This window comes from Salvelinus fontinalis, chromosome 6 (assembly GCF_029448725.1).
Source record: "Salvelinus fontinalis isolate EN_2023a chromosome 6, ASM2944872v1, whole genome shotgun sequence".
Lineage (NCBI taxonomy): Eukaryota > Metazoa > Chordata > Actinopteri > Salmoniformes > Salmonidae > Salvelinus > Salvelinus fontinalis.
Window position 1 is genome coordinate 27,242,308 of NC_074670.1, and position 26,943 is coordinate 27,269,250.

Below are 26,943 nucleotides of genomic sequence, written 5' to 3' on the forward strand. Positions count from 1 at the left end.
GTAAAAATACTTTTAAGTAGTTTTTTGGGGTGTCTTTACATTACTTTACTATTTATATAGTACTCAAGTATGACAATTAGGTACTTTTTCCACCACTTGTTAGGGGGAATGCCTAGGGAGCAAGAACAGTGAGCGGGAGGGAGGGAGAGAAATGGGAGAGAGGGAGGGGTAAAAAACGGGGGCACCGCTGAACACAGTGAGCTGTTTGTGCTGGGATATGTGACTCAGCGAGAGAAGGCCACAAAATTACAGGTCCGTTCCACTGCTAGGGCTTCGCCAGGGTACTCCCATAGCTACTGGGCCTGTCCAATGCCATGCCCACACTCTCCATAAACAACGCACACACACACACACACACACATACCAGAATAACTATCCTCTCCTGACATTGGACTTGATTGGACCTGTTCTTTCATTAACTCCACCCCGAGGCAATAAATACAAGATCCATCTTCGAGCAGAGATGATAAAGAGACCTGGGAGCTTGAAGATGACCTATGGGAATTACCGTATTGGTGTACTGTGCTGTACCCTTCATTGGAAATATAGCAGTAACATAGACTATTTTCTTTGGGATTTTTGGTCTTTTGATAAAATGGTGCAAACACAATCTTTTTTCGTGAGCTGACAGTAAGGTGATGATTTGCAAATACAGACTAGACTAATTTGTACAGCTCCGTACAGTTAAAGAATGGATAAGGGTGTATTTTCCATCCATTTCTCTGTTTGCACTTGAAAGTGGATCTTTCACTGACAGGCCACATGTCCAAGCAGTTGGGCTCACTGTGTCTGTGAGCCCACTGTGAATGAAAGAGAAAGGAAAAGAGAGTAAGAGAGAGACACCAGGGAGCTGAGTAGTTGCTGTGCTGTGTGTGGGCTCTATCTGTATTAGTCCAGCCTGGCTCCTCCTTGCCCCACCCTCTCCCTCCTTCCCGCTCTCTTTCTCTCTTCAGCAATACATGTGCAGGGAGAGACTGTGACGCAGCCATTCCAGAGCGTGAGCCAAAGGCACACAGACAGCACTGATCCTCCTCCCTATACTCCACAGGGGCACCCCAGACCCAGAGAAGAACATCTATCTACAACACACAGCGGCAGCTGAACTTCCAGAGAGGTCCGGCTGTGCAGACACACACACTGCTCCATCAGGAGGCTTCCACTCACAACCTCACACTCTCACTAAGGTAAGATAAAGACGTTTTGGCTCTGGTTGCACTTTAACTGACAGTTGTGAATGTCAGCCCACACAAACATAGATGTGAGAATGGGTTCCTGCTTGTACTTTGATCTTGACGGCTACAGTGTACAGTTCAAATTTCATTTCACTTTCGTTGTTGACCGGTTGGGGGCGTAGGATAACAATTCGGCTGTGACCTTTTTAAAGTATATAAGTCATTCAGTGTAAGTTATTCTAATGCATGGTTATTGGGGAAAGTAATGTAGTAGTTACTCTTTCCAAAAGTACCTCATTATCTATGGAAAGGGCTTGACACATGTACATTATAGGGAGTGCTAAGGTGTTCACATTCATCAGTTACTTATTTATCATATATGCTGTATCATTGCATGAGTAATGAAATAGATTACATCTATCTGTTATTGATTGATTCCTCACAAAACCCAGACAAAAAAGACCATGATTTTGGGGATTTTCTCAAAATGTAATTCATACAACAGTCCTTTGGAAGAAGGATTGTTGACATACAATGAGTGTACAAAACATTAGGAACACCTGCTCTTTCCATGACCGACTGACCCGGTGAAAGCTATGATCCATTGATGAAACCTGTTAAATCCACTTCAATCAGTGTAGTTGAAGGGGAGAAGATGATTTAAAGAAGGATTTTTAAGCCTAGAGACATTTTAGGTATGTATTGTGTATGAGTGCCATTCAGAGGGTGAATGGGCAAGAAAAAATGATTTAAGTTCCTTTGAACATGGTATGGTAGTAGGTGCCAGGCGCACCGGTTTAAGTGTGTCAAACTGCAACGCTGCTGGGCTTTTCACGCTCAAGTTTCCCGTGTGTATCAAGAACGGCCCACCAACCAAAGGACATCCAGCCAACTTGACACAACTGTCGGAACCATTGGAGTCGACATGGGCCAGCATCCCTGTGGAACGCTTTCAACACCTTGTAGAGTCTGTGCCCCGATGATTTGAGGCTGTTCTGAGGGTTAAAGGGGTGGAATATTAGGAAGGTGTTCCTAATGTTTGGTACATTCAGTGTGTATTTGAAATTTGTATCTAAAAGCATAAATTGAGAAATAATTAATCAAAGTTGGCATATTTATGACATTTTGGGCATATCAAGGCCTCCTTTAAGACTCCATAATGTTTAATCTGTAGATGCTACAAAGCAAGAATTGGTGGCATATGAAGCTTTACAGCTTGCTCTGTAATATGAGTAGTATTTAGATTTCAATATTTATTTTTTACATTAATTTATGAATATTGAAAAATATATAAACATGGATATTGAAAATATAACATTTTTTTTATATTGCTAATTGTCAATTTATTGTGGTAAACATAATTTACTCTACTGCCATATCAAAGTTCCAGAGTGGAATTTCAGCTAGTTTTTTGGGCTTCGAAAGCCTTTCATCCAGTACTTTATGACAGTCATTTCACTGCTGCCTCTGCCCGTTTAAACATTGAGAAAGTGGTTCTTCATCTCCTAATCAGGGCATCCTGCGGTGTTTGTTTATGTAGTGAGTCAAGGCCATGGTATAATGACTGAGATTTAGGCAACCCGAATGTTAGTGGAGGGAGACAACCATCGTACAGATTTCTCCGAATTAGTGACTCTGGCATAATTAGCAGGCTGTTAGTACTTCTTCACTCTGTCTCAACAAGCAGTTGGCCGACAAGGGAGATGATGCAGATATTCTTTGCTTGTATAATGTTTGTTCATGGTTTTGTATGCTTCTGGAGTTCTTGAATACATATTTTGTGTATATTATCAAAATTGTCTAATTGCCTGTTCACTGTGCAGACGCCAGACGGTGGGAATTAGACTTGCTCAGGAGAGAGCTAAAGTTGCTTAACCACCCAAACAGCAATTTTAGTAGGGCTTCTCTGATGGTGAGAGAGATGCGTAGCTGTTATACGCCTAAGCCCCAACCCCCTCCTCCTTTACTATTTTATTTTTTGACACATGCTAACTCACATGGTTCCTCCCTCAGGCTTCGCTATACTTGTTCTAACATTTGCTGTATCAGATGTTGATTAATTAATGAATCCTTCCCTCCACAGCCTGTCTCCCAGCCAACCACCTGACCCACCTGCTGGATGTCCACTATGGAATCTCCAGGTCAGAAACGAGCCAGCCGCGGTGGGACTGCCACCCCACTCTCCCCAACCCGTATCTCCCGCCTGCAGGAGAAGGATGACCTGTGCAACCTCAACGACCGGCTGGCCGTCTACATCGACAAGGTGCGCTCGCTGGAGATGGAGAATGCTGGGCTGCGGCTGCGCATCACCGAGTCCGAGACCGAGATCAGCCGTGAGGTGACGGGCATGAAGGCGGCCTATGAGACGGAGCTTGCCGACGCCCGCAAGACCCTCGACTCGGTGGCCAAGGAGCGCGCCCGACTGCAGCTGGAGCTAGGCAAAGTCAAGGAGGAGTACAAGGAGCTCAAAGTCAGGTAGGACACATTGGGTTGGCAGGGTTTAGGTAATTTTTTTTCGTAGGCGGCATACAAAGACCGCAAACACAAATGTTCAGTTGAATTGAGGCCAAATGTTCTAGGTAGGGGGCAAGAGAGCTAGCAAAGATGGGTTGGCAGGAGTATTATTAGGGGAAACCCTGGGATGGGGACAGAAAGGCTGGAGGTTTATGGGTAATCCTGTAATGAATGTGGTGTCATAAATTTAGTCTATTGCCATGCTCCCTGTTGTAAGTTTCTGGCCGAGGGACTAATTAATTTAGTCTAAATTTGAAAGTGATTGTGATTCAGCATGTAATCTCACTGACACACATTTACCTGCCTACAACCTCCTATATAATGACAGGGAGGGGCATATTCAAATCAGAGGACGAGACACCATCTCATTTCATTATACCTAATTTGTGGTGACGATATTTCCCTGTACTGGCTCTGACTCATCAACCAGTGCAGGTCTGCTCTTACTCCAGTCCTTCACTACAGTCATTCTCAATGAAGTAGATTTCCACTACTACATCATGTTCCTCTTTCTCTTGCAAACCATAAGTACACCAGCCCTGAAACTATTTTCACCCTGGACTGGATACCTAGTATGCTGGCACATTTGTCAGAGCGTTGGTCAGATAAGCCTTTACTAATAAATAATTGAATTTAACCCATTGCAACCTTTAATTCCAAGGCAGTTTGCCACTGAGGATGTGAGTGGTAGTGCTTCTAATCCACACCTGGGTGATGCAACATCCATTTTGCACCAGAATGCACACCACCTATTAGTTAAACTCCGACTTGTAAAATCCTTTAGAAAGAGGTGTGGAGAGCGACATGCCTGACATTAGTTGTGTACATTCCTGGTGGTTTTCAGCAGGTTAGGTAGTAATACTGTATTCCCCCACATGGTAATGACAAAGGGCCCAGACACGGGGCCACGCCCTGACAAACCGCTCGCTCTGTTTAGCTTGACTTATGAGTGTAATGACAGTCAACACTCCCACAATCACATGCATGGAATGCGTTATTACGCAACGCATTTCAATCGAAGCCTGTAAGCAGGTTTCCAGGTTAAGATAAAATATGCTTTAATCCAAACTCTGGTGTTAGCACCATTCTCCAATCAACTGAGCCATCTGAACTGGCTGGGTAGGTTAGACTTAGACCTTTGGGACAATCTTAAAGGGATCTGTCTACCAGAGTTAAGTGGGTAAATGTGCCCACAGACAGAAAATAGCTCACATCTCTCGCTCTCTCTCTCTCCTACTAGCAGGCAACGGCCTGCAATGACTCCACAGGAATGTTTGAATGTCTTGGCAAAGTGCAAATCGGGTTGCAGTGCGTCTGAGAAAATGAAAGACAGTTGAAAGTGTTAGTTGTATTTACTTGTTATTTTACAATTTTTTAACTTTGTTTCTTTAACGTACCCTCGTTTATGCATGGGGCTTCCCTCCGCAGGGAGTAGCAAACAGAGAATAGGAATATTTTAAGCTATGCAAACACTGTCTTCAACAGCTTCTCATTGGCATGACTCTGGTTTTCAACACCGTGCAATTGCAATGTTGAAGCAATGGCGTCTGTACAGAGACGTGAGGTTGGAGTCTTACTTGTCCAACCATAGTGCCATTGTGTTTTCACTGGGTTAATGTTTCAATTAATGTTTGCAGTGTATCCGGCGAGATGGAATGTACAGTATTTGGTGTGCCCAATGTTGCAGGTGAGGGTGTGGCTCTAGGGTGGGTTTGTGTTTGAGTGCCAACCTTGGTCAGGGTGTGGACTTCTGGGTCTTGACTTGAGGGTGTTGAGTGAGGGTGTTGAGTGAGTTAGGCTGTCTGAGGAGTAGTGACTCTCTTTAAAATCCAAGTCTGTTTGGTGAGTGAATGGAATTTTACAGTTCACTTAAATTCTCTTTCCCATTGTGCCGTAAGGTCCCTAGCTGAGTGAAGAATAGCAACAGCGCCTATAACTGTTTTGGTTTCCTTTGGAAACCAATCATTTGTCACACGTGTGGTGGAAATGTATCACTCAGGCCTGCGTGGGCAGCCTCGGTCTCTTACGCTGCAGCCGGTGTGTTTGCCAGTGTTTGGTTGCTATGGCAGCTGGGGAGTCTTGGCATGAGCGTGTGACAGGGTGGTGACTCAGAGGTTTTTCAGGGCCTTGATTGTGGGAAGGGAGCTGCTGGCTGTGGCCTCTCTAGGTCTGGACCTCTGGGGTAGAGCAGTGAGCCATCTTTATTAATAGTTAATACGTATCATCTAGTTCCCTATCAACACCATGTTATTACCTTTGGCTGATGCCCTATGAGGACTTGCAAGTAAATGTAACTTTCTTATCAGAGACAGAGCAGAACACTGCCCCAACAAATAAACAGTGTGCATGTCCCTTTCAACAATATTCTTAGTCATTCAAATATTATAATATTGCCTTACTGTAGGCCCTACATTATACAGTGCCAAGCCCTCTAGCCCTGTTTTGATGTGGGCTGCAGCAGATGTATATGTCACTTACCACAGCCTGGGACTGTACACACCTGTTCTTAGACATGCCATTGGGCCACGCCACACAGTCGTCTTTGTGTCGCAACAGACACATGCAACTCCCCTGAGGGCAGACCATCGCCATTGGGCTACAAGGATGTAAACTGCTCGTCTACAACCCAGTCTAGCTTGTAAATGATTTGCATGGGGGGATAACAACAAACCTTGTTTGGCTAAAGCATGTTCCACTGTTAGGATAGAGTAAGAATCTCTAGGCTAGAACACAAGCGGGCTAGCCTAAAAATATTGACTGCTCACCTAAGACGCTGCAATATGATTTGCTAAGCTTCAACATGAGCCCCAAGGCTTGGCCCACACTCCCACATTCGTCAAGGTCTAGTTATCCACTGTGGATGCTCCTCCTCTGGAACATAAGAGGGGTGGCGGACGCTAGTCTCATAGAGGACAATACGTTGTCTACCCACCCAGATGATGAATAGTCTGCTTTGTGTTGACAATATACATGGAGACCCATGCAAGCTCTGCAGATACGGTGTTCTCTTTAGATCTTATTGTTGGTTCACCTATTGAAAAATGCCACTTTGAATTCTGCCCAGTTTACAATGCGAATGATATTGTCAAAACCTATTGCTTTTTGACTTTCACTCCCTGGAAGTAAAGATGGTTCGCTAATCTATTGCAAACTGTAAAACAATGATTTTTATTGTCGGAGTTGTAGGCATTTGGGATCAAAGGTGGTGGAATAGGCTAGATCATTGAGGGATTTCAAAAGTCAACACCCGCTCCCATTTCCAGACTCTTTTCCAAGGTTGCTGCGTGCAACACCTGTTGGCAAAGAGTAACAGATAAGCGTAGCTAATGGTGGGCCAGGACAGATAACATCTAGCACAATGGATCATTTGATAAGATCTAACACATGTAGGCCAATGATGTTTTGTCTGTTTATTGAGGGTACGGTATGCAGGATAAATGTTCATTTAGAATTAATATGTTTGCAGTGTGAAGTATCCCAACGTATTTCCTTTTTTAATCGTCATTTCATTCCAATGACCTGAATGATGGAAAATCTGATGTGAAGTTGTTTGACTTCTTTATGTACTGTAATGTATTTTGTGCTGGAGTGGCTGCCATGTCATCTTGTAGCACTTTGGGGCTATCAGAGAACACAGCAGGAAGTACACTTATCATATAGCATGAACACATTTCCTTCATTAAGAAAGTTTGTTCTCAGTTTCATTTCTGCGCTCGCGCGCACACACAGCATATGTTTTACTATATTTGTGGGGACCTAAAATAGATTTCCATTCAAAATCCTATTTTCTCTAAACCTAACCTTAACCCGCAACCCTAAACCTAACCCATAAGCTTCAAATAGCCTTTGTCCTGGTGGGGAGAATTTTCCTTGTCTTACTGTCCTTTAGGGGATTTCCGGTACCCACAAGGATGGTAATACAAGGAGGCTAAGTGGTCTATTTGTAGGCCCAAATATTTTATAAACACATAGTTTGGTTACCACTAGTAACCAAGGACTGTACTGCTACTTTTAGCTCAGGGAAACTCTAAACAATTCGCTGACGTGTACTGCACTCTACTTCCATTTGATCATGTGAATGTTCTGCCGGGCTGACACACAGCTGGACAACAGGAGGAACCCATTGAAGTTCATTTGTTATGCTAAAGTATTTGAATTAAGTCACTCTCCCTTAAAATGGACAAGAGCAAACATCCTCTCCCCACCAATGAATGATGATGTATCAAGCTGTTCAAATACTGTGGTTCTGCACTCAAACAACCTCTCAATAAAGACTTTTGGCTCAATCCCTCAGGATATGAATGTCTAAAGTTCACAGTAGAAGTACACCTCAGAGAAAGAAATAGTTGGTGCACATCCCTAATTGTGCAGAACATAACTTGAAGTGAATATAAGAAGATAAATGTCTTATTCAACATAGAATCCATCTTTGCTACAGTTCGTGAGGCACAAAGAATCAATATTTGGTTTCTAAAGCACTCGCTCTTCATGGAGCAGATAGAAACTCAGCAGTGTGTGCAGCCTTTTCCCCACTCATTTTCCTCAGGGAAGAAATGTGTACCATGACAGTTTATTATACTACAGCTTCTCCCAGGAGGTTTGGATCACCACTCTCTCTATTCTCTCACTAAACTCCCTCGAGGGCATCGTCATTCTACCAGCATGACCTCAGCCTGTATCATGTGACAGTGTGACCTTCTCAAGTTATACAGAACCAAGTCTGTCTGGACCGCAGGCCTCCTGGATTTGGGTGACACTTTATTTTAGCCACAAAGGTGTGTAGGCCACAAATGAAACCTGTTCTGTGACCTGCTATTAGAGAGACCGGTTCAGGCTTATTGAAAATGTTTAAGTATATTTAAAAAATATGTTATAGCAAAATTGTTTGTCTTCATGAACAGCCAGTTTTCATGTCGTTGATTATTTTAATTTAAAAAATGTGACCTTTTATTTAACTAGGCAAGTTAAGTTAAGAACAAATTCTTATTTACAATGACGGCCTAGGAACAGTGGGTTAACGGCCTTGTTCAGGGGCAGAATGACGTTTTTTCACCTTGTCAGCTCGGGGATTCCATCCAGCAAACTTTTGGTTACTGGCCCAACGCTCTAACCACTAGGCTATCCTGCCGTCTCTACGCTCTAACCACTAGGCTATCCTACCGTCCCATTTAGAGCATTTTACAGGTGTTTACTGTGTCATTAGTAGTTAGTTCAGCAGCTGTTCAACTAGTTTATTGACTAGTAATGCATAGGGAGCTTGAAGGCTGACTGTTCCAGTGGCTGTAGTTATACAACATGGAATGTTGTTAATAGTAAGTCTGTTATGAAGGTTCTACAATTGATGGCTATTCTCATACATTGTTTTGTCTTTCAACTTAGTGTCCCCTAGGCTCTAGGGCTTTCCAAAGGCATGAGTGGGGCAAGTAGGAGTATACCTAGCCTAGTCTCGTGGCTACTTGCTCCACTGGCCCTAACAAAGTACATGGCGATGGAAAACAGATGTGCTAAGACTGTACATGTGATGTCTGCTATATAGAGCTCTCTTTGTTGGGCTGAGTTTTGATAATTAAAGAGTAGTGTTTGGCCTTTCAGTAGACCAGTACTGTGTTCGGAGAAAGCATTGGCGGGCTGGAACGAGTGTGTGTGTGTGTGGATCAGAGTTTCCATAGCACTTTGATTCTTTTCACGACCCAGCCAAGTTGAATGAGTCATCCGCTCGCTAACAGGGTAAATCACTTTAAGATGCTGGGCCTCTGCACACATGCTCACTCCACACGAACACACATCATACTTAGACACACACATTGCATGTACACAAATTAAAACACACACCTCGAACTAAGTTACACACACACTCAACATACTGGGAAGTTCCCATTTGGTAGTGGATGAAGTGGGTGCGACCCCCAAATGTTCTAATCTGATCAGTAATGTTACTGCCAGTGGATTACCACAACTCTGAAAGCTCAAAGTACATTTGAGATGATCAATATGTCTGAAGCGTTTTCATTTCCTTCAACAGAGTTTGATGTTTGCATGGAGCATTTTGAACATTCAGGAATACCTCCAGATGTTTAGCATTTTGTGTCACTAAACATCACTCTTGTTTACTGGAGCCTATACAAGCCAAGCTTTAAAAGGATTGTGATGGTTAACCAGATGCAAGCCAATGTTGTCCAATGCACTGTTATAGACTGCTCCTCAATGCAAGTGCTCACTAGGGAAATGTTTACATTCCGTAATGCAGAAGGGAACTAATCTTTACCTATTAAAGATTGATTATGTAACTTTTTGGGCGACCTGACCAAGTTCACATAGAAATGTGGTGGGTTATAGATCTGTCATTCTCGTTGAAAGTAAGTCTAAGAAACGGTAGATCTGTTCTGTGTGCACTACTTCTATGCTTCCTGTTCTTAAGTTGAGTTTTTGCATCGTTTACTTTTCGGTTTCGCACATCAGCTTTATATAGTGCATCTAACAGTTGGGTGCTGTTACAGACTTATTCCCATTGGCTAGAATAGGCTAAAGAATGTTCGCTTTAACACTGCTCCTCCTCATCGGCGCCACACAGTCTGCTGTATTAGTTCCATAATGCTAACGTTAGCATCACTCCCCATCTATTCACATGGCACCACAGCAGAGCTTTCATTGTAACTCAATGCAGCTGCATGGGGTAATAGGCCTCAGATCAGTTAAGCTCTGACTCTGTTCAGTGGCGTGTCCAGAACATTTTGAATGGGGTGGCCAAGGTGGAACACAGACCCAGTTTAGGGGGACAATACCATTTTGAACCAAATTATTATTATTTTTTTGTACAAATTTAAATTACAATGGTTCAACACATTAAATGCTTAAGTTTGGTACATTTCCCTGTTCAAATAAATCAATTCCAAAAGTGTTGTTTGCATTTGAGGTCAGGATTTTATAGGGTATTAGCATACAGCAGTAAATTCACTTGAAAGTGACATCCAGAGAGCAATTTATACTGTGACATTCAGGGGGGGGGATTTTTTTTTTTCTTACGCGACCTCCTATGTGTGCTTGCGCGTGCACAAATGTATTTTTATCGACTTTATAGTAAATTCATGTAATTTAACTGTAAAAATATTCCCTTTTTAATGTGTTATGAACACAACCAGTCTCATGATGTTATCATCTGATTGGTAAACAAATCACTTCAAAAAGTAGGTCAAGTAGGTTACCGGCACACGTTTGTCTACTCCAAAATAAGTCCAGCATCCGAACAGTCCACTGTGCAGACACCATTTGAATGGAAAGGGATATTACAAATGCCTTAAGTGTAATAACATTCCGCCTATAAAATCTCCAACAATTAAAAAAAGTAACACTTATGAAATGATTTTGCATTTGTGTCTAACTATCTTATATAATTTTCCTTCAATTCACCAGAGAAAGTGTCGAAAGCGAGGCGAACAGCGCCCCTCTGTCTTGTTCTCAACTAGCTTACCTGGTTAAATAAAGGTGAAATAATAAAATCAAATAAAGTATTTGTAGCCCATGTATCTGATGCTGTATGGACATGTCATACTCTTTTTGGCCAGACAAGACCAGATACATGGGCTACACATACTAAGACAGAGGGGTGCTGTTTTGCTCGCTCGGATGCTTTTCCGGTGAGATGCTCGGTGAGTGTCATATCAATAGGTCTTCTCTGAATATATATCAGATCTCTGGGGGGGCCATTGGAGTTTTATTTTTTTACCAGATGTATTATTTATTTTTTTTTGGGGGGGGGGGGGGCTCTGTTTGCTCTGTCTGCTCTGTCAAAGCCAGTCACACACTGTTTGTTGTTCATCTACATGGAGCGTATGTTCTACCAAGGTTAAAATGTATGCAGTAGTTTGATTTCATGCAATCTCAATTCATTTCATTAGTGTTATTGTCTGAAATTTGACTAAAGCTCATAAGTGATACAGGCTACTACAGGTTTAAAATACATTTAGAGGTGTAATAATTGATTTACATAGCTACATCATTTTCTATGTGTAGGTAACACTCCTGACAGTTGAAGTATTATAAAGCGAGTGTTACAAGTGGTAAAAGACGAGGACAAACTGGCTAACCTGTGTTCTCTAGTTATCTACCTTTTTATCAGGGCTAGATAATCAAATCAAACAACAATAGCTAGCTCTTATGCCAACATGCTGAATGAAAGGGCACCAGGCTTCTGACTCGTGTCATGGTGAGTCACTAACTAATCATTAAAAGCGGAACCAGGCCTGTGCCGCGTAAACACAGAACCAGAGCTACATAAAAGGCTTTATCTGTGGGAGAGACGCTTTCTTTTGGTCATTGCTGGCCATGTTTGAATGGGTATATTATGGGAGGCAAAAGCAGGGTCATGTTCAATAGACATGACAAGGGGATTTTTTTTTTTTAAATGGTGGGGGGTGGGGGGGTTCTGTTTCAAAATGTTTTGTACCTACTGAGCACGACCCATGTGTAGGCTGTTTATGTGCCATAAAATGGCGGCGTCCCCCCCCGCTGCTTGTCTATTTGAAACACAAAGGAAGATAGCAGTCTCGAGCACCATGATGTTGGTGGTGAAACACTAGGAACTCTATTCCCATCTGCCCATATGGATGTGGTGAGTGGGTGGCTTCTGGCTATGGCTGGGTTGTTTTCCCCTTGGGATTTATCTCTCTTTCTCACACACACACACACATACACACACGGAATGAATACAATCCCTTCCATTGTGTTTTGATCCCAGAAGAGACATGATCATGTGCCAGCCTGTACTTTGGATTGTATTATTTTCTTTTAATGTCAGATCTCCATGTCCTCTTAACAGTGCTTCTAAATGATGTTCACATAAACAACCTTTAGTTGAAATAATACTATGACATACTTAAACATTTTGTTGAATCAATACAGAAGTAAGTTGAACCAATCCATGTTCTGAATACTTAACTTAAAATACGAACTGCACATTTTTCATTTAATCAATGCTGTTTTCAGAGTTCTCCTGAAATTCTGACACATTGTGTAGTCTGGCTGTTGGTCTTGGAAAAACTCTCTACTGCTATTTCTGGACCTTGTTTGCACTAAGACCCCATTATTCAACAGCCTTTTCCCATCTGTGTCCTCTGTATCCTAAACTTACCACTTTGGTATTGGGAAAATGGGATTGTGAAGGATGGCTATTAATCTTGCCACTATAAGGGGTGCTGTTTCGCATTAGCATAATTTGCTCTACAGATTAAACTGCCTAGTACTCAAGTCTTGCTCGTACAATATGCATATTATTGTTATTATTGGATAGAAAACACTCTCTAGTTTCTATAGCCGTTTGAATTATGTCTCTGAGTGGAACAGAACTCATTCTACAGCACTTTTCCTGATATGGAGTGAGATTTCAGAAATCTTGGCTTCTGGTCCCAGGTCAGTTTTAATGTCCCTGTAAATGCTATGAGGATACAAACACTGCCCACGCCTTCCTCTAGATGTCAGTAAGTGGTGACAATTTTAATGGAGTCGATTGCGCAATCAGGGCCTGTATAAAAGGCCAAAGACCGGATGTACCGTTCTTTTGCTCCCTGCGCCTGACGCACGATGGACGTCGGACCTGCTCTCTTTCCAAGCTGTTGTTTAGCCAGTAATATATCGCCGGTCATGTTTTTACTCGTTATAGGTGTTAAAAACATCATACGGTAGTTAATTTAAACTGTTTTATAGCAATTTATATCCGTTTAGTGCGATTTGAGGCATTGCTTTGTGATGCACTTTGAAGCGCCGGGCACGTTTCGGGGTCCCGGTCGAACGTTAGTGGGCATTTCGACGGACAAGAGGACATCTTTCGACCAAAAGATGATTAGACCCAAGAAAGGATACATTGCCCAAGATTCTGATGGAAGATCACCTCATAGTAAGAAATATTTAAGATGATAAATCGTTGTTCTGTCGAAAAATGTTAAACGCATATTCCGCCATTTTTTTTGGTATAGCTTCGCTTGGCGAACCCTGTATTGCACAGTAAGGATAATTTTAGAAATGTAATTCAGCGATTGCATTAAGAACTAATTTGTCTTTCGATAGCTGTCCAACTTATATTTTTTTTGTCAAGTTTATGAATAGTTATTCATGAGACAAGATCACTGTCAAATATGGCGCCCGACATTTTCAGGCTAGTTTTGCTAGTATTGTCATTGTATAACCACGTTTTTTTGTGGCTAAATATGCACATTTTCGAACAAACTCTATATGTATGTTGTAATATGATGTTACAGGAGTGTCATCGGAAGAATTCTGAGAAGGTTAGTGAAAAAATTAATATATTTTGTCGATGATTACGTTATCGCTCTCTTTGGCTTGAATCAATGCTCGGGTAACGTTTGCACATGTGGTATGCTAATATAACGATTTATTGTGTTTTCGCTGTAAAACACTTAGAACATCTGAAATATTGTCTGAATTCACAAGATCTGTGTCTTTCCATTGCTGTGTATTTTTAAGAAATGTTTTATGATTAGTAATTAGGTAATACACGTTGCTCTCTGTATTTATTCTAGTCGAGTTGTGATGGTGGGTGCAATTGTAAACTATGATTTATACCTGAAATATGCACATTTTTCTAACAAAACCTATCCTATACAATAAATATGTTATCAGACTGTCATCTGATGAGGTTTTTTCTTGGTTAGTGGCTATCAATATCTTTATTTGGCCGAATTGGTGATAGCACCTGATGGAGTAAGAAACTGATGGAGTTAGAAAAGTGTTGTCTTTTGCTAACGTGGTTAGCTAATAGATTTACATATATTTTGTCTTCCCTGTAAAACATTTCAAAAATCTGAAATGGTGGCTTTATTCACAAGATCTGTATCTTTCATTTGGTGTCTTGGACTTGTGATTTAATGATATTTAGATGCTACTATTTAATTGTGACGCTATGCTAGCGATGCTAATCAGTGTGGGGGGGGTGGGGGGTGATCCCGGATCCGGGGTTGAGAGGCGGTAAAAGTTAATAGGGATGGGAGCCCAAAGATCATCTTTAGGGGTGAAGGACCCCTGGTCATTTCCAACCTCCAAGGAAACCCACCCACACGTGTTCACACATGCCAGCCAGACGGGCGGGTGTCTTTCCTTAGTAGCGCACCGTACCAATAAGATCAATCAACCATTACAACTCTGTGCACTGGAAGACTGTAGTAACACCGGAAAGGGAGGGGAGGGGATTACATTCTCATTCCTAACAGACCCTCTAATAGCACAGAGAGGCCAGAGGGCTTTTTGCACTGCCTGATTGACTGTGTGACTCCATTGAGATTTGGCCTTTCCCATTAGTGGGGTGATTTAGCATTGACTGCCTCACTACAGTGCACTGTTAGCCCGTTAGCCTGCACTGATGGGGAAATGGCTGTGTTTACAAGGTCAGGGAACTGAGCAAGTAATTTACTGTGCGTAACAGAGTGATAGTCAGAAAGTGGGTGTGGTAGTATGAGGGGACCAGAGGATGGGTGCGCACGCACACGCAGTATAGGAGCGTTCATAGTTGTCTATAATCATGCCGCTGTAGTAGTTATGTGTAAAAAGTCATTTGGATGTGAACTATATGTATCCCTGGTTAAAATGAAGTGTCTAGTATTGTTCATATGCTTCCTACCCTTTAAAATATGATATAGAGTGCATACAATGAATGATCTGTTTAACATCAACTTCATGGGAAACAGACACGGTCTCTGGTTTCTGGCTGGTCTTCATAGTGAATCATTATTTAGGCATTACTGCTGCCAGGACATTAAAGGACTTTAAGACTTTGTGGGTATTCCCGCATGATGCATCTGTCATATTGTAGTAATTATAGGCTAGATTTTCCACCAGGAGCCTAACAGGAAAGCTTTTACAAATAGGCCTATGAGGGAGGAAACTTTTTCGACAGAGTTTAGCTCTGAAATATGCTCAAAGTAAGCATCGGCAGTGAAATTCTACGTGTTTATCCATTTCCATTCAAAATGTGGGGAAATGCCATACTTTAGATGAGTAGGCCTCTGTTGTCATAGCAACGGCACAGCAAAATAGCCAGGATTGTGGGTTTTCCGTTGTTTTTTGGGGGGGGGTGGGCTCGCTCCATTGTCGTCAATGAGGTGGACAAAGATAGCAGTGAGTCACCCAAGAGTGAAGGAATGAGGTGGACAAAGATAGCAGTGAGTCACCCAAGAGTGGAGGCTGAACCAACACATTCCTCTGTTTTATTATTCCTCCCCTTTTCTCCCTCTCCCTCTCTCTCACACACTCACTAAACTGTCATTCAGCAGTAGCTCTGCTGCTCACTATGTATACTGGAAAACGTTTCGAGACAGCTCTTTGTCCTTTGCCCTTTTTTTAAAGTCGTGTGAGCTTTGATATAACACTGTTGTCACAACAGTAATCTCTTGTGGACAGATGAAACAGTGTGAATCTGTCAAGGCTCACAGAATTATTTGCTTACGAGCAGCAGTAGTTCCTGGTTTGGGGTTTTTGTCGTTGATTACTTGGACGAATCAGGATAGGGCGAAGGCGGTGCTTAAACTGGTGTGGTCGATTTTCAAGCCCATGTGTGGACGATAGACGGTTTCCACTAGATTACACAGCCACAAAGTCAAAATTGTCTCTACGTAAAAATTCCTGAACTAAAATGTGCATTTTGGCCATGATAAACACTGGGGAAATTAGCGGAAGGCAGGGGTTTGGCCGAGGGTTTCCGTTTCCGAGGGAGGAAACTTCACTTCCTTCCTTTGCACAAAGATAATCACAATTGTTAACGCCATTCCCCCCAGAAGTAACACAGGAATTGAAAACTTTCGCAAGAGAATTTTACTTCTGGGTAACCAAGATTATCACAACAGTAATGTGCACAGGAGAAAGTCGGGCTACAGTGTGTTCAAAGCATCATCGACTATTTCTCTAATCTAAATCAGACTGTTAACTGTAGACTTCTTTAACTCCTTTTCTTTACATGGTCTCTAGATGCCCGGATCAATATCCTATGAGTAATTGTGACAATAAAACACATCACACCCTATATGCTATAAATACAGTACACTGGTTAGGTTCTTTTATCCCCTAAAATTCAGTTGCATAAACTGTCCACATCCAACACATGCTGTTTTGATAAACAGACTTCCATCCACACCGGTTTCTGAGGTATGGTCCAAGTTTGGATGGATTCAAATGTAAACTTAATTCGAAATACATTTTGCTCTATAAATGTATTCAGTTTGCACACACACATTCACCCACTCAGGCATGACGTTCAACCATGTCCACCCAAACAGGTCATGCGTTCCGTTAAGTCAACATCCTGGAGCAAACAAACGCATTGCAGGCTTACTGGCAGTCATGGATACACAGGCATCCATATCCTCAACACTAGAGCGGATCAACAATGCCATTCATATTCATTATCACCTATATCCTCAGCACTACAGCTGATGAACAAAGTTACTGACACACATCACACCCAATATTGCCATACTCAGGTCATTCACATTCTATGTCATCACAGCCTGTATTACTATGTCCTGTATCATCTTAAAGCCATTCGATGTTACTTTTTTATTACATTTTTTTATTTAACTAGGCAGTTAAGAACAAATTCTTATTTACAATGACGGCCTACCCCGGCCAAACCCTAACCCGGACGACACTGGGCCAATTGTGCGCCGCCCTATGGGACTCCCAATTACGACCGGGTTGTGATACAGCCTGGAATCGAACCAGGATCTGTAGTGATGCCTCTATCGCTGAGATGCAGTGCCATAGACCGCTGCGCCACTCGGGAGCTACCAGCCATTCATGAGAGAATATCATATACATGCTTATTATTTACATTCTATATCACCATAGGTTCAGTACCAGAGCTGATCCACATAGCCCATTTAGTCATAATAAATGGCCCACCACCCACACACAAGCTACAGTTCTGGAGGCATTAATGGAGCCCCAGCACAAAATGTTGACATGTCTTATTTAAACACTGAATGTCTGGACAAGTGCTTTACTGTTCCAACTCAGTGTGCAAGTTGGGCTAAACACACATGCAGACACACAAACTCACACTCATGCCTAATAACACAGGACTAACAGCCCTACGTTGGGTTATTCTGGGTTCTCCCATGTCTATTATATTTGAATGACTATTATAAAATAACAGTGAAACAGTGAACAGTAAACTTCATTAGGGCCACAGTTAGGCTATAAGCCAGAGGGAACTTGGCCCCACCAAAGGTGGTTAAACGTAACAAATATTGTTGAACGTAGGTTGTAAAAAAAACAATAACAGTAGAGTAACTGCTGTTTCGTTTGCCCCCAGTCACTAAGCTGTCCATCTTGATTCGCTTGTTTTTGGTTGAGAGGTTGCTATTTAGTGGGACATGTCTTCACACTACCTTGTCTTATGCCCTCCAAGTACCTGGGTGTATGAGGGCCTGTGTATGTGTGAGCATCTGTGACATAAGAGCTAGGCCTATCTAAAAGAGTGGCTCTTGTTGCAGTTCAGTGGAAATATTTCAGCACAGGAGCCGACCGGAAATAATTCCTTTTTTCTTATCCCTCTCTTCCAGAAAAAAAACCTTCCATCTCTCTTCACTTCTGCCTGGCCTTGTCCGACGACAGTACCAGCACATTCCTCACATGACTTCTTGTTCACATCCCACTGAGCTCTCCTGTGTTTCTCTGTCAGTCAGGCTTATCAGTACAAGCTGTTAGACTGGTCCTCTCTATCCACGCAGGCGGAAAATAAGCTAAATATGACCCCAGTGTCTGTCAAAGTCTAACGAGTAGAGCCCAATCAAATCTAGACCAGGGTAGAGTTAAGCCTCTAGAAATCAAGAATAATGGTTGAATTCATTCAGATCAGAGTAGGCAGTGTACTGCCACATGTATAGCTAAGCTATTATTGATTAAATATGCAGACAATGTAGATTTTAATTGCTGGATCTTGTCCATTATCACTGTAGTATATGTATGGGTGTTTGTGTTCCTGTGCATGAAGGATGTTGTTGGGTCTTTGTTTTCATGCAAATGGTGGGGGCTGTCTGGGTGGCTGGTGCCGGTAAATGTGGTTGGATGCCAACTGTTAATCCATCAATCACTCACCCTGCTGAACATTAGTGCTCTCTGGGCCTTTGTGAAATCTGAGATGGGACAAGGGCTAGTCTGTATGTGGCAGAGCGTATTTCTACTCCATTGTAGATTTTATGTGTGTTCTTGTACTGGTGTAGGCGTGTACATATGGTTCCGATTTTGTGTGTGTCTTTTATTGAATTCATGCATACATTTGGAAGTAGAGAGGGTTGTTGTAGGCTGGCAGTGGCTGGGGGAGCATGAGTGGTGGGTTAGTGGTCTGGAAGCCATCTCCCAAGCAGATGGACGTCATTAGTGATCATGAACATTGAAATGCAAGGGCCAAATGTAATAACGGGGAATCTATTTCCTGTTTGGCTTTCAATGAGCGCCTTTGCCAAACTGGTATGAAGCTCAAGCTACCACTTTCCCATCCTCTTCTGTTTGGCTATATAGTTTTTCCACGGTCTAGGTTTCAGTTTTTTACCACTACTGCAAATTGATGCCTGCTTTAGAGGTTGGACACAAAAAACACACACATACAAACAACAAATGTGAACGTTTTTGATTTAAGCCGTGGCTGCGGTCCAAATTTCCGGAAAGTCTGGAAGCTTCTGCGCATGTTTATTTTCAACTTTTCGCATCTCTGCTCTACTCGTAGAGAACAGGCTACTATTGCGAATAGTGCTCGTCTTAATAAAGTTAGACCAAAGCTGATTTAATGGCTGCAAGATCACATAATGATAGTATTCTACATAACCGAATACAATAGCATAGTATAACGTTACTGTAAGGACAAAACACCAGCGCCAAAACTAAAAAGCGACTAGGCAAAATACACAAGTAAGCTATGCTACAGTTTAACACCATCTGCTCTCGAATCTGCTCACTGTTTATCATTCAAAACAACACTGTAGACAACTTCATAACTCAAGATCTAATTGCATATCCCCATGAAGTACGTTGGGCCAGTAACCGACGGGTAGCTGGTTCGAATCCCTGAGCTGACTAGGTTAAAAATCTGATGTCCTTTTGAGCAAGGCACTTAACCCTAATTGATCCTGTTATGTCGCCCTGGATAAGAGCATCTGCTAAATGACTCAAATGTAAATATTTAACTGATTGAGCTCAAATGGTTGGAATGCAGATGCTGCATGGGCATTTCAGCATTAACACTTGAATTACCATGTGAAGGGAAGGAGACCACAAAAATGTGTGTAAAGTAGAGGTAAAGAAACACATGCGCAGAATGTGGTCGAGATATGCGCTGAGGGGAAAAGTTGGATCTGCAGCCACTATGTTTGATTTAACTGGGATTCCCTCAGGAGTGCCTATGTTGGCCTTTTATTTAGAACACGTGAGTTTGATTTAAATTATGTTCCTGTCAATTAATTTATTCAGTATGATGGGAGTTCAGTTAAGGACAGCTCAAGGCATTCATGAGTCTTTCATAGATAGTGGTAGTGAGTATGTTATCCCAGAATCGGAACCTATGTGGATAATGTTTGTCAATGGGAAGTTTGTGTACAGGGGTTACTAAACAGTTTGACTCTTTTTAAGAGCCTAAATGCATAACAGCTTTTATTGTAATCATACTGTATTAGACACAAGTTGCTCAAACACAGACTGTGTTAGTGAAACAGGGAACTGATATATTTGTCTACTGGTCTCAACAGAAATGGGAAGAAGGAGTCGGACCTGGAGGCAGCTCTGGCCCGGCTGAGGGATCTAGAGGCTCTGTTGAACTCTAAAGATGCCTCTCTGTCCACTGCCCTGGGGGAGAAACGCTCTCTAGATGCTGAGATCAGGGACCTGAAGGCCCAGCTAGCCAAGGTAAGAGACCAGTGGTAAAGGCCTAATGGACATCTCTGAATTCTACACATACTACATACTCTCTCCTCAGGTCCAGGGTTCAAACTGCATATTATTGATCCAAAAAATGTAATAATCTTCCAGTGTATATATAAAAAAAAAAATACTTTTAAAGAACTATCAATTGTGAATATGACTTTTGGGTTAGTGCTGTAACAAGGTCAGTGCATCACCATGGATTGTTTTCAATGAACTCTGAAATGAATAATATTCCTACGCCACCTTCTGGTCACATAAGTGAACTATAGTTTCACCCAGTCATGCTTTCACATCTTACATGCAGCTCCTCTATTCCTCCTCACTAAAGCGATTTGATAACTAGAGTGATTTCAGATCAACAAATGATTCATTATTGATCTAATCTAACAGAACCCTAAAGATAAACATCAAACTTTAAACTCTCTGTCCCTTAGCTGGAGACCGGTTTGAGCGATGCTAAGAAGCAGCTTCAGGATGAGATGCTGAGGAGAGTGGACGCTGAGAACCGCCTGCAGACCCTCAAGGAAGAACTGCAGTTCCAGAAGAACATCTACGGAGAGGTCAGACTCTCTCTCTTACATTACACTCTTACACTATCTCTCCTTTTCTCCCTTGACCTCTCTCTCTTTTTACCTCAGACTTTCTTTTTTCTCTAACTTTTTCTTTTCCTCTGATCTGCTCCTCCTTATCCATCTCACTCTTTTTCTCTCCCTTCTTTTGTTTCCTCATCTGTCCACTTCACTAGCCTTGTAAACTAGACTGATGGAACACCGAGATCAGTCTGTTTTATGAGGTTACCTCTTCACACCCTCTTCTATAACTCAAGTATGCCTGTACCGTCTATCTCCCTGCAGGAGCTGAGGGAGTCCAAGCGCAGGCACGAGTCTCGCATGGTGGAGATTGACAGTGCAGGAACAAAGCAGGATTATGAGAGTAAGCTGGCCGAGGCCCTGATGGAGCTGAGAGCCCAGCATGAGGAGCAGGTCCGCATCTACAAGGAGGAGATCGAAAAGACCTACACCTCCAAGGTAGGGAGCACAACCCACGGGTCCACACTGCCAGCTCAAACGTGGACTAGAAGTAAATCCGTTCAAATCGGTAGTGCTATTTCATTTTAATTTCACTAAGCTGTCCATCCAGTTGAAATCGGTAGTACTGTCCATGCATCATTCAACATCCTTTCATTTGCCCAGTGCCAACCTAGCACAGACACATGTTTCGTTCTGACCTCTCTGGCCCTGTGTGTGTCTCAGCTGGAGAACGCACGTCACTCCGCAGACAGGAACAGTACCCTGGTGGGAGCGGCCCACGAGGAGCTGCAGCAGACTCGCGTGCGGATGGAGGGCATGTCCTCCCAGCTCAGCCAGCTGCAGAAACAGGTACGGCTGCACCCTGTCCACCTGTCAATCACAGAAGTCTCTTACCATATATCTCCATACTGTGGAGCTCTGACAGCTGTTATCTTAGCTTTAGTGTTGGCTCTAATACAAAGTATTAGCGTAGTTCATCTCATCTCTGTCAAATATGGCCCTTTTGGTTGGTCTAACCGGGGTATCAACCCTCTGTGTGTTAGCTGGCGGCGAGGGAGGCCAGGGTGCGTGAGCTGGAGGAGTCCCTGGCCCGGGAGCGGGACATGATGCGCCGGCGCCTGGAAGACAAGGAGAGGGAGATGGGAGACATGCGCATGCGGATGCAGCAACAGCTGGATGAATACCAGGAGCTGCTGGACATCAAACTGGCCCTGGACATGGAGATCAGCGCCTACCGTAAACTGCTGGAGGGAGAGGAGGAGAGGTGAGGAGACATTACAGATATGTACAATACACATCATGCATACACGAACACTGAAAGCCACACACAGACATTTACACACAGACTGAAGTAAATAAACTCATGTAACCTACACACCCACACTAGATTTGTATCAACAATCTTCTTCTCTGCCACCCCCCCCAGACTGCGTCTGTCCCCCAGCCCTCCCCCAACCCGAGTCACCGTGTCCCGTACCACCGGCTCGGGCTCAGCACACACCCATACCACCCGTACCTCGGGCTCAGGACACAGCCACAGCGCCCGAGTGGTCCAGTCCACCAGCAGCACCCGCAACTCCTCAGGCACGGCCAGCGCCAAGAAGAGACGGCTCAATGACAACGACAGCGAGACCTCCAGCCTGGCGGGGGGCGCCGTGACGCGTACACGCATCGCCCAGCAGGCCTCCGCTAGCGGCCGCGTCACCGTGGACGAGGTGGACCTGGAGGGGAAGTACGTCCGCCTCAGCAACAAGGCCAACGAGGTATGGAGTTAATCGGTCAGCTTGACATACAATGGCTGCTTTCTGCTACGATGCGTCACATTCTTTCTGTTATGGTCAAATGCACAGGTTTTGTAAGGAAGCTACTGTAGTAAAACACCATGTTAGGTTGATGTTGTAAAAGGACAATCTCTTCTACCTAGTGATTTTAGTTGACGTTGGCTGAAACAGACTTGATGCTTATCTGTTCTCCTTCAGGACCAGCTTCTGGGCCACTGGCAGGTGAAGAGACAGGTGGGAACCAGCACCCCCATCATCTACAAGTTCCCCCCCAAATTCAACCTCAAGGCAGGACAAACCGTCACCGTGAGTAAAACCTTCGTCATGTCTGCACTGTCATCAACTATGCTTGTGTTCAGTTTTTAGTACACCATGTTGAGAGAAGTGTGTATTCTAACAGAGAGCAGCATGTTTGTCACAATGTGGGCTTGTGTGTAAAGTATGTGATGAGGTCATAACAGACAGTCCTGTACCTCTTCCCTCTGTAGATTTGGGCTTCAGGAGCAGGCGGCACCCACAACCCCCCCTCAGACCTGGTGTGGAAGACCCAGAACTCATGGGGCAGCGGAGACCTGTTTCAAACCACCCTGGTCAGCGCCAATGGAGAGGTGGGAGACACACGTCACATGCACATGCACATGTTTGTAGTTGTACCTTCCCATTGTCCCGTTGACTGTTCAGTCTTTCTTTTGGCAACATCATCCCACTTCCTATCCTACATATTTGAATACATGTGAGATTTGGTAAAATACCTTACTCACGTCATAGCCGGTTGACAAACTGACTGTTCTGTGCCTCTATTTCCCATAGGAAATGGCACAGAGGAAAGTTACACGCACCCTGTTCCAGGAAGATGATGACGATGACGTGAGTCTCACTGTTTATGAAAGACACAGGCTCAGGATGATAAATATATTACTCAAACTATACTTGCACTGTGAGGAAGGCTATTGAGCCAAAACGTTGTTCAGGATACCCTGTTTCAGATGAAAATAGGTTAATTTATGTAGAGTACTTATTTAGTCACCGAACAATGCCAGGGGTGTGCGATGATGCGCTTAAATACTTCTCTAAAGGGTGACAAGAAAAATGGAAAGACTTGTATTTACCGTTACTGGGTCCCAGTGCTAAAAAATGTAGGAACCACTGCCTCACAGTGGCTACAGTTAGTTTTTACCAGTAATGTTGGAACCTTCTGTTCTCTGTCTCCCTCTGCAGGGCAACCACAGTGCGTGTGGTGTGGACAGTGAGTACAACCTGCGGAGCCGCACGGTGGTCTGTGGCTCGTGTGGCCAGCCGTCTGATAAGAGCTGTGCCACCTCAGGGGTGTCCAGTGGCTCCTGCTCCATCAGCAGTGGAGGAGGTCTGCCTGAGGGCCTGATGTCTCCCCTCTTTATAATGGGTAGCAACTCACCCAGACAGGTACTGTAGGACTCCATCTGTTTGATCATGTATATCGTTTCAACACACATTTTAAGACACTTAACACACACTATTTCTGTTTCAAAGCACAAACACCCCTCATTCTCTCTCTCTCTGACACATGTATGCTCATGCGCACAGCAACACTGTTATCCCAGTTTTCCTGTTTCTCCTGCTGTTATGACAACAGACCCTTCCTGTCCCCTCACTTCCTCTAACGCCCCTATGTCACTTCCTGTCTTTCTCAGGGAGGTCCCAGACCGGAGAACTGCTCCATCATGTAAAGCCAGGCAGGCACCACCTCACCTGGACAAGTACCTCCCACACCACACATGGATGGGAGACGCCTTTTTTTAAATTACTTTTTTATTTCCTTTGTTTCATATATGATCTGTCTTATTTTGTATGACATAATCTGCAGGTTAGATTGCCTTTGGTGTTTGGCTTAGGAGCTGTGTATTCACTTCAGATATATGAGCTTGTATATTCTAGTTATTGCATGTGGGCTGGGCAGATGCTTTCACTGTTTAGGGCCATATCTAGGGAGAGAGGCACAGAAAGCACCTTTAACCATTACAGTGGACTTTGCTCCATAGTGGGCTTTTGCGTCATGTCTAAACTGTCAACACTAAACACGCACAGCAGCAAACCCTGCTATGAATCAGTGGACATGGGGGCTGGAACCAGGGATCTCTGGCCTGGTATTCCAAATACACTACCATAGAATGTCCTGAATGTCACTAAATGGAGATGGAGTTAACCCCCCCTGACCGCTAGAGGACTATGGGGGTTTGTATTAGACTGAGCGAGGGGATTGGTCATTCTAAAGCCATAGTTACAAAGAGGGGCTCAAACTTGACACTGCCATCAAGTGGTTTATATTTCTGAACACAAGACAGTAGTTTATGGAATGACTCATGAAACAATCAGACAACTATGGTAATATGGATATAGGTTCCAAATTGTGACTTGTTTTCACAGGCTTGAAAGAGGTATGTAGCTGTTAAAGAAAGGAAACCCAAACCAGATGAGCACACAGATATGGGGAAGACAAAGTACTACTGTATTGTAAAGTTGAGTATGGTCTTGTTTGACCTCTGACCTCACCTTTGTCTTGTATGACAAAACAGTTATGCCACGCTTTTTTGTTTACGTAGTTGTACTGTAGGGCAACTCATCAGATCTAGACACAAAAATATGATTTGTATGATTTGTAGGGATTCTTTTGCTTATCTGAGATAATTGCCAGATGGATTATAGTAATGTTACTGTAACCTTCTAATATTGATTTTCCATTTTTAGGTTTGAGGGAATGTGGCATCTTGAGAAATAGATGTTCTAATAGATGTCAGACTCTAAAGACAGAAATTGTCTGAGTTGGAAGTGTGTTGATTTAAATGAAAGTACAATGCTTACCTTCTCGTGACAGTAGTGCAACAATGTGTACATTCTGTAACTTTGTTTGTATCAGGTGTAGTGTCAGAAAGAATGGGTACAGATAGAAAGTAAACCTTGGACAAGTATGCCTGAGCCTGAATGGCCCGTAGGGGTAGTTGGACTATATGGTATTATCTGGCCAAAAGTTTACTTTATTAATGAACTACACAGTAGGTTGCATTGGCAAACATGTTGGTGCCATATTTTCAGTGTTATCAATTATCAAGGTGTCACTTTGACAAGGTCAGAAAGAGTATTTAACTTGAGAAGGAAACCTAAATGAAACTTAAACCATCTATTCCTCATATGATACCAATTTTACATTGACATTCTCTGTATTCATGTATTGTAGACTTGAAACTATTGTCCAGAGGCCTCTCTCCCACTAAAGGATTATAATGGCTGTGTTTTTCTGAGCTTAGTGGCTTTTCTTTTGGGCATGTTTATTTTTTTTTGTGGGGGGGGGGGCTTCTTATTTCTTTACAACTATGTCAAAAATGAGCTACAATCATCTACAAATATTTATCCACTGCATATTAATAGAGGCATGTACAGTCGTCTGGCAGCCTTTTTATAGGATGTATAAGCAGTAAAGATTTTCTGAGAATACTTGATACTTTTTGAAACATTTAGTTTTTTTTGTACTTCATACACATTTCTATCACTACCAATTTGGAGAAAATGTGATTATTCTCACTGCCCCAGACATACCTTAGAGAAGCTCAATAATACTTTTTTACTAGACATATATATATAATTACTTTTGTCACTTTTCAATATTTCTTTTCTCATCATGCCTCAAGTGCCTTATTGATACCTGCTAGTGACCATTGGAAATGATGTATTTTTTTTTGTTGCATTATGAGGTGTCGATTCCAAAGATATGCGATATTTTGTCTTTAAAGACAATGGAATTTATAGATTTTACAGAGTATGTTGGCTATAGTTGCATATTTGTACGGAAATTGTCCTATAATGCTCAATTAATTTAGTAAGAAATGATTATACCTAATATGGAAAAACCATGCAATCCAGGTAGAATGTATTAGTGATGATTTACCAGCCTTTTCTGTTTGAGACGACACAAGTAAAAATATTTTCCCAACAAAGGCCGTCTTGTGGTTGACTTCTTAATAAAATGTAATCTGTGGTTTGATGTGTGATTTTAGA

General features: G+C 42.8%; 1 protein-coding gene across 1 annotated transcript; it reads left to right on the plus strand.

The window, feature by feature from the left end:
• The first annotated feature begins 894 nt into the window (after positions 1–894).
• On the plus strand, positions 895–26,882 carry LOC129857523 (lamin-A-like). Its single transcript, XM_055925850.1, has 13 exons — positions 895–1,184; positions 3,256–3,647; positions 20,429–20,585; positions 21,038–21,163; positions 21,458–21,631; positions 21,857–21,982; positions 22,177–22,397; positions 22,560–22,896; positions 23,113–23,220; positions 23,403–23,522; positions 23,725–23,781; positions 24,133–24,336; positions 24,585–26,882. Exons 2-13 carry the CDS (start codon positions 3,292–3,294, stop codon positions 24,618–24,620), a joined length of 2,022 nt encoding a protein of 673 aa, XP_055781825.1. The 5' UTR covers positions 895–1,184; positions 3,256–3,291; the 3' UTR covers positions 24,621–26,882.
• Positions 26,883–26,943: the final 61 nt, after the last annotated feature.